General features: G+C 42.3%; 1 protein-coding gene across 1 annotated transcript; it reads right to left on the minus strand.

The window, feature by feature from the left end:
• Positions 1 to 804: 804 nt before the first annotated feature.
• Positions 805 to 3,585, minus strand: LOC123123016 (pentatricopeptide repeat-containing protein At4g21705, mitochondrial). Its single transcript, XM_044543418.1, has 2 exons — positions 3,240 to 3,585; positions 805 to 2,216 (listed from the first exon to the last, which is right to left on the minus strand). The coding sequence occupies exons 1-2, from the start codon at positions 3,570 to 3,572 to the stop codon at positions 1,014 to 1,016; spliced, it is 1,536 nt and encodes a 511-aa protein (XP_044399353.1). The 5' UTR covers positions 3,573 to 3,585; the 3' UTR covers positions 805 to 1,013.
• Positions 3,586 to 8,982: the final 5,397 nt, after the last annotated feature.

Consider the following 8,982-nt stretch of genomic DNA (forward strand, 5'->3'; position numbering starts at 1 on the left):
TTTGGCGATGGGGATGGCGGTGCCGACTAATAAATCTTCAGATCCTTTCCCAACGAGGCGATCCGCTTTTGGAATGGATTTAGAAATCAGACTCATGCAAAAAAAAAGACATGTACATGGCAAGTTGAGAATATTTCCAGGTCAACACTAATAACACATTTATATCCTTGATAGGTAATTTTGGATTGTTTCTGAAACTTGCCTACCTTGAAAATGGAAACCGCCTGTAATTCATCTCTTTGATAAGCATGCTCGGACTATTTTTGAAGACACTTATCTACTCCATCTTTGTTTATATACATGTTTGATCACATATGCATTAGGCAAGGTAGCGATTGTTGCATGTGTACTGACACCATGATCTCCCGTGACAACGGTCTAAGAAGGGTGAGGTGGCAAGGGGTGGCAATAGTACTGTGAGTACACGATAGGTGACAACATATAATTAATTGGTTACACATGTATTGCACATGCATGCTTACATGATGCATCAAGGGGGATTGCGAGCTAGATGGACCGTGGATAGAGGTGGCGAGTTTCGATTGGGGAGGCCGAGAGGTAGATATAGGGGTTGGAAGAAGGTCATTTAATGGTAAAAAAGAAATCATTAATGCCGCCCAATGTGCGTGAGAATCCTAAAGATATGTGTTATATACTATTGATGTGGAACCAGTAAAATATGTATGCCCCCTCTCAATGCATAAGCAATTAATTATTTAATAGTAAAAAAATTATCAGCGCTCGATGTGCATAAGAATCCTAAAGATATGTGTTATATATAATTAAATGTTGAACACTAAAATATGTATGCCCCGTTGCAACGCACGGGCAATTAACTAGTTTTATTAGAAATTGTTGTTCATGCGGGTGCACTATGATACAAACCTGTGGAGAACCGGGCAGCAATTTGTTTATGGCAAGTTTCAGACTTGAGTAAAATATCAAATGAATTCTGGTAACTAACTAGATAAATTACATGGTTCAATAAGTTGGCCCTGAGAGTTGCAGTAAAATTATCCTGTTGCCTTTGTTGAGCTTAGAGCTTCGTTCTCTGCATCTCCAGCCTTCTTTTCTTCTCTCATACGAGCCCTTGACAAAGCGTCGGTCATATCTGAGTTCATAGGCATAGCAGCTTGCAGCAGTTGAACGAAAGTTTCAACATCCTTGAGACCACCTTCGTCTCCAAGATACTTGAGTATCATCTCAATCATCGCAGGCCTCGGGATCCAGCCGCTCCTCGGAGCGTAAACACAAAGCGCATTTTTTGTCAACTCATAGGCTTTCGCAGCATCACCTTTCTCCGCGTAGCCAATTGCCACGATGGCCCAACTGCTCGAAGGAGGCATCTTCCCCTTCTTCAAGAAGTCATCCAGCAGCGCTTCGGCCTTGTCCAGCATGTCCTTCTGCCGGTAACCAGTGAGCAAGACATTTGGGACATGGAAGTCGAACGCGTTTTCGCTCGACTCCCACTCTTTCAACAAGATCTCAGCTTCTTCGAAATCATCAAGCTTTACAAGCATTGCAAGCATTGTAGTGTAGTCCTTATTAATATGCCTCTTGCAGTTTGTCATTTGGAGCGCCCACAGCCTCTTCACCTCTGACTTGTCCCCGAGCTGGCCGTAGAGGGACATCAGGTGGTTGTAGGTATCTGAATCTTTTATGTCAATTTTTGCTTCTGCTTTCTTTAAGGCAGATATTGCCTTCTCCCTTAGGTTGCCCTTAATGTAGTTGCTCGCCACAACGGCATAGGTATTCCAATCAACAACAATTTGAGGCTCACATTCCATATCTTCCAGGGTGTTCTCCATCCCGAAAAAATCTGCCCGTGTGCCGTAAGAGTTTATGCAAATTCTGTAGCTGAAGTTGTCAGGCATGATACCACTCCTTTTCATCTCTGCTATCACTGAAGGGACCTTCTCATGCTGTCCTATGTTAGTATAGAGGCCCATGAGGTTATTGTAGGGGAGACTGCAGAACACAAAACCCATCTCTTTCATCTTCTGAAAATGAGCCAAGGATTCATCAACCATGAGTTCTCGTGTGTAGCAGTTCAGGAGTGCACCATAGGGTTTCTCCGTCTTATCTTTATCATGCAGTTCACTGAAGTAGGCTTCTGCTGCTCCGATTCCATGAACTTGACCGATCAAATCCAGGTGAACAGCATGATCCTTTGGCAAAAATCTGACATGACCCTTAGCACTCATCCACTCGGAGACCTGTGCAAAGTAAAGGTTTGGAAAGAAACTGATGAGGCATTTCAAGGGTACGTACAATACCCCATGATTACTAGCGACAAAATATAGGGATTATTATTATTTTATACATACTTCAAGGATTTAATGGTTTACATGCTGCAAACCCCTGGTTGCCATAGTTTGTCGTTAATTCTAAACATGAATGCAGATGCAGGTTAACCGGCGTAGAAGTATTTTAACTCAGACCACATTGAGTTAAAAATAAAACACAGACCAGATTAAACTGCTCATTCCCAGTAAACTTAAAGTCTGTGACATAAGGAAAATAAAATAAATTGAACATGACCTCTTCTTTATGCACCATGTGCTACTGTTTCGTACTTGGATCATCTAGTCACACAAAGTCATACCGTCTAAGCAATGACTCAAAAGGAAATCTTCCTTGCAGTTCTTTCAACACCTCTTTGGATTGTAGGATTTTCATAGGTATTTTGGTTCTTGGGATTGAGTTGCCAAAATCCTATGTAATACAGTCGATGCACCCAATTCCATAAGAATCTCGGCACGAACTTAAGCCTCATTTTGTTTTACCTCTAAGAAGTCCAATGCACTTTGTTGTTATATCTACATACTGTCTCCTTTGATCCCTTCAGAATAACTGTGTTTATTTCCTATTTCCTCTGCACCATCCAAAGGCATCACTTGCTAAATTCTTGTGTTTTTAAGATTTGTAGGAATCCAATTAAGTGACTATTAGTCATAGGTGTTTCCTCTTAGGCTATTCCTACGTTTTCTAGTTCCTGCGGTCCATGAGGTCCTCAACGTTATCACGATAGCAAGTATCCACGTGATTATACATCACGGTAAAAATGAGAAACATATCAGGTCCCATTTCAGAAATATCCTACACGCATCTGTCAATGGCAGGGAACTTCCCGCATTTCTCCGCAAGAGATAAAGGGGCGAACAGAACCATGGGAAGCTACTCCCGCATTTCATCGAATAGCCGACGGGCAGTTAGTGGGGCACGGGGGAGGGCAGTACCTCGAGGGCCTGGCGGTGGCGGCGGCGCTTGCGGAGCTCTTTGACGATGCGCTCGAGCTCAACGGGGCGGAGGCGGTTGCCGGGCTTCTCCGCCCAGCGCTCGATCTCCGGCACCAGAAGCGTGTCCGGGTGGCCCAGAGGCCACAGCGTGGACTGCAGGCCCGGGGGTCGCCGCGGCGGCCTCTCGGCGCTGTTGGAGGGAGGAGAGGATGCGGTGCGCACAGGGAGGAGCAGAGGAGTGGGATTGTGGGGACGGACTCGGCCTTGGAGAAGCCTGCCGCGCCCCAAGTGGAGAAGGCGGCGCCCGGCGGCGAAGAGGGAAGAGGAGGCCATGGCGTGGTTTTTTTTTTCCTTTGGCTACTTGGGTTTAAGGAAAGTTTCCTTGCTTCGGCATCAATAGGAGCGGGTTTACGTTTTTCATACAGTACTACTACTACAAAACATCGTGTTTCTCTTTCAGATGTCAACTTGGTGGGTAAATGACATAAAAAATGTTTTTAATTTTCACAAATCTCGAGGTGTCTCTTCTGTAATGAGAAAATAATAAAGCCTGACGTCTCAATATTCTAATAAAAGAGTGTTAAAAAAATATTCTAATAAAAGAGAAAAATATGTATAAACCCTAGAAAGGGTTATATACCCTAGAAATGGTTACATTTTAGGTATTACGAGGAGAAGCACTATAAAATTGCCAATATTTTGTTCATCGTTTATGTCTTATCAACAATTAGAAGTGATCAAATATTTTACATAAATGTTAAGTATCTAACATCAGGTACTTATCATGGTAACACTAGTGACGTTGAAAGCACAAGTGCTCCCTGGTGATTTTGGTAATTAATGTCAATATATCTTTTGTTGGACTAATACTTTCGTCTAGTATATTTCAGATAAGTTTAACATTGGACTGACATGGACAAGAGGATGTAAAACCACTTCTAGATGCTAAGGACAAACATTGGAAAAACCTCAAGACTCTACATTTTTATTTTAGTGGTCCAATATCACATTGAGTCCACAGAAAAAGTCAATACTATTAAAAGGGGATGAGGTGTTGCTTAATGGCTTGCTTGCTGAAAGTGCTTAGATGCTCCAAAACCCTCAACCACTTTCTCATTTCCACATATGTTTTAAACTTAAAGTCAAACTCGGCCTCAGCGATTTGATCTATCCGGTGCCACCGAGTTCATTTGACATAGCCACTGCCAGAAACTCTAATCAGTTCAATTTCACCGATGGGATCTCGGTCTCACCGAGATGGGCTTGCAAACTCTCTGTTGCTTGTTGCAATAATTTCGGTCCCACCGAAATATGCAATCGGTCCCACCGAGTTTGCTTGACCAACTCTCTGTTTCTTATTACCAAAATCGGTCTCACCGATTTTGTGTAATCGGTCAAACCGAGTTGAGATTTTACCCTAACCTAGCACATCAGTCCCATTGAATTGATGTTGTCGGTCCCATCGAAAACTCTAACATTCATATTTTGAACTGAATCGGTCTCACCAAGTTTCACTATTCGGTCCCACCGAGTTTGGTAAATTGTGTGTAATGGCTAAATTTTGTATGGAGGCTATATATACCCCTCCACCCATTCTCCATTCGTGGGGAGAGCTATCAGAACGTGCCTACACTTCCACTACTGATTTTCTGAGAGAGAACCACCTACTCATGTGTTGAGACCAAGACATTCCAATGCAACCACAAGAATCTTGATCTCTAGCCTTCCCCAAGTTGCTTTCCACTCAAATCATCTTTCCACCATAGCCAAATCTGTGAGAGAGAATTGAGTGTTGGGGAGACTATCATTTGAAGCACAAGAGCAAGGAGTTCATCATCAACACACCATCTATTACCTTTTGGATAGTGGTGTCTCCTAGATTGATTAGGTGTCACTTGGAGCCTCCGTCAAGATTGTGGAGTTGAACCAAGGACTTTGTAAGGGCAAAGAGATCGCCTATTTCGTGAAGATCTACCCAAGTGAGGCAAGTCATTCGTGCGCGATGGCCATGGTAGGATAGACAAGGTTGCTTTTTCGTGGACCCTTCATGGATAGAGCCCTCCGTGGACTCGCGCAACCGTTACCCTTCGTGGGTTGAAGTCTCCACCAACGTGGATGTACGATAGCACCACCTATCAAAACCACGCCAAAAATCTCCGTGTCTCCAATTGCGTTTGCACACTCCAATCCCATCTCTTTACTTTCTTGCAAGTTGCATGCTTTACTTGAAGGAAATATGTCCTAGAGGCAATAATAAAGTTATTATTTATTTCCTTATTTCATGATAAATGTTTATTATTCATGCTAGAATTGTATTAACCGGAAACTTAGTACATGTGTGAATACATAGACAAAACATAGTGTCCCTAGTATGCCTCTACTTGACTAGCTCGTTAATCAAAGATGGTTATGTTTCCTAACCATAGATATGTGTTGTCATTTGATAAACGGGATCACATCATTAGGAGAATGATGTGATGGACAAGACCCATCCGTTAGCTTAGCATTATGATCGTTACAGTTTCATTGCTACTGCTTTCTTCATGACTTATACATGTTTCTCAGATGAGATTATAAAACTCCCAAATACCGGAGGAACACCTTGTGTGCTATTGATAACCCACAAGTGTAGGGGATCGCAACAGTTTTCGATAAGTAAGAGTGTCGAACCCAACGAGGAGCTAAAGGTAGAATAAATATTCCCTCAAGTTCTATCGACCACCGATACAACTCTACGCACGCTTGTCGTTCGCTTTACCTAGAACAAGTATGAAACTATAAGTACTTTGTAGGTGTTCTTGGATAGGTTTGCAAGACAATAAAGAACACGTAAATATAAACTAGGGGCTGTTTAGATAAAGATACAATAAAGTAAATATAGCGAGTATGGGAAAGTGGTGGTAGGAGTTGTGAAATTGTCCCTAAGCAATTGACTATGTTACTAGACCGGTAATCACTATTGCAATTCTATTTGAGGGAGAGGCATAAGCTAACATACTTTCTCTTCTTGGATCATATGCACTTATGATTGGAACTCTAGCAAGCATCCACAACTACTAAAGATTCATTAAGGTAAAACCCAACCATAGCATGAAACTATCAAGTCCCCTTTATCCCATACGCAACAATCCCCTTACTCGGGTTTGTGTTTCAGTCACTCACGCAACCCACTATAAGCGAATCATGAACGCATTGCAACACCCTATAACGGGAATCCCTCATGCTTGCGCGACACGGAGGGCACCATAGGACAGCACCAATAATAAAACATGCAACTCAAACCAATCATAGCAATTCATCAATCACCGATAGGACAATGGAAATCTACTCAGACATCATAGGATGGCAACACATCATTGGATAATAATATGAAGCATAAAGCACCATGTTCAAGTAGAGGGTACAGCGGGTTGCGGGAGAGTGGACCGATGGATATAGATGGGGGAAGGTGATGGAGATGTTGATGAAGATGATGACGGGGTTGGTGAAGATCGTGGTGATGATGATGGCCCCCGGCGGCGTTCCGGCGCCACCAGAAGCAAGGGGGAGAGAACCCCCCTCCCCCCTTCTTCTTCCTTGACCTCCTCCCTAGATGGGAGAAGGGTTTCCCCTCTGGTCCTTGGCTCCCATGGCGTGGGAGGGGCGAGAGCCCCTCCGAGATTGGATCTATCTTTTTGTTTCCGTGTTCTCTAATTCTGCCCCTTCACCGTTTCCTTTATATCTAGAGATCCGTAACTCCGATTTGGTGAATCTTTCGCCCAGATTTTTCTCGTAAAATTAGCTTTCTTGCGGCAAAAGAAGAGCGTCAACCGCCTTAAGGGTGGCCCACGAGAGTCCAGGGCGCGTCCAGGGGGAGGGCGTGCCCCCTGCCTCGTGGCCACCCCAGACACTGTTTCGTGTTGATTCTTCCTCTGGAAAATCCCAAATATTCCAAAATAATTCTCCATCCGTTTTTATGCCGTTTGGATTCCGTTTGATATTGGGTTTTTGCGAAACAAAAAACATGCAACAGACAGGAAATGGCACTGGGCACTGGATCAATATATTAGTCCCAAAAAATAGTATAAAAAGTTGCCAAAAGTATATAAAAGTTGAATAATATTGGCATGGAACAATCAAAAATTATAGATACGACGGAGACGTATCAGCATCCCCATGCTTAATTCCTACTCGTCCTTGAGTAGGTAAATGATAAAAAAGATAATTTTTGATGTGGAATGCTACCTAACATAATCTTGATCATAAGTCTAATCATGGCATGAATATTAAGACACAAGTGATTCAAAGCAATAGTCTATCATTTGACATAAAAACAATAATACTTCGAGCGTACCAATAAAGCAATCATGTCTTTTCAAAACAACAAGGCCAAAGCAAGCTTATCCCTACAAAATCATATAGTTTGGCCATGCTTCATTTTCGTCACACAAAATGCTCCCATCATGCACAACCCCGATGACGAGCCGAGCAATTGGTTCATACTTTTTAACGCGCTCCAACTTTTTCAATCCCCGCGCAATACATGAGCGCAAGCCATGGATATAGCACTATAGGTGGAATAGAATATAATGATGGAGGTTATGTGGAGAAGACAAAAATAGAGAAAGTCTCACATCGACGTGGCTAATCAACGGGCTATGGAGATGTCCATCAATTGATGTCAATGCGAGGAGTAGGGATTGCCATGCAACGGGCGCACTAGAGCTATAAGTGTATGAAATCTCAAACTAAAAACTAAGTGGGTGTGCATCCTACTTGCTTGCTCATGAAGACCTAGGGCATTTGAAGAAGCCCATCGTTGGAATATACAAGCCAAGTTCTATAATGAAAAATTCCCACTAGTATATGAAAGTGACAACATAAGAGACTCTCTATATGAAGAACATGGTGCTACTTTGAAGCACAAGTGTGGAAAAAGGATAGTAACATTGCCCCTTTTCTTTTCCTTTTCTTTTTTCTTTTTATTTTTGGGTGGGCTTCTTTGGCCCCTTTTTTTTATTTAGGCTTCTTTGGCCTTCCCTTTTTTTTATCTTTTTTATCTTTTTTATGGGGCAATGCTCTATAATGATGATCATCACACTTTTATTTACTTACAACTAAATATTACAACTCGATACTAGAACAAAGATATGACTCTATATGAATGCTTCCGGCGGTGTACCGGGATGTGCAATGATCTAGCGTAGCAATGACATCAAAAAGCGGACAAGCCATGAAAACATCATGCTAGCTATCTTACGATCATGCAAAGCAATATGACAATAAATGCTCAAGTCATGTATATGATGATGATGGAAGTTGCATGCCAATATATCTCGGAATGACTATGGAAATGCCATGATAGGTAGGTATGGTGGCTGTTTTGAGGAAGATATAATGAGGTTTATGTGTGATAGAGCGTATCATATCACAGGGTTTGGATGCACCGGTGAAGTTTGCACCAACTCTCGAGATGAGAAAGGGCAATGCACGGTACCAAAGAGGCTAGCAATGATGGAAAGGTAAAAGTGCGATAATCCATGGACTCACATTAGTCATAAAGAACTCATATACTTATTGCAAAAGTTTATTAGCCCTCTGTAACACCCCGGTGTAATGATGCTACAGTAACCCCTGGGGTTAAGTTAATCTTTTTGCTAAACATGTGCCTGATCATTATTGTCTCATGTTCTTTCACATTCCAATTGAATTCAAATTCAAATTCTGTGTGAAATTCAAAATGCTCAGACATGAACACAAAAAA

The sequence above is a fragment of the Triticum aestivum genome, chromosome 1B, assembly GCF_018294505.1.
Source record: "Triticum aestivum cultivar Chinese Spring chromosome 1B, IWGSC CS RefSeq v2.1, whole genome shotgun sequence".
Lineage (NCBI taxonomy): Eukaryota > Viridiplantae > Streptophyta > Magnoliopsida > Poales > Poaceae > Triticum > Triticum aestivum.

Coding starts and splice junctions, on each gene's coding strand:
- LOC123123016 (XM_044543418.1), bottom strand. CDS start 3,572: ATGGCCTCCTCTTCCCTCTTCGCCGCCGGGCGCCGCCTTCTCCACTTG. Junction 2,217..3,239: donor GCCACCGCCAGGCCCTCGAG/GTACTGCCCTCC, acceptor TACTTTGCACAG/GTCTCCGAGTGGATGAGTGC.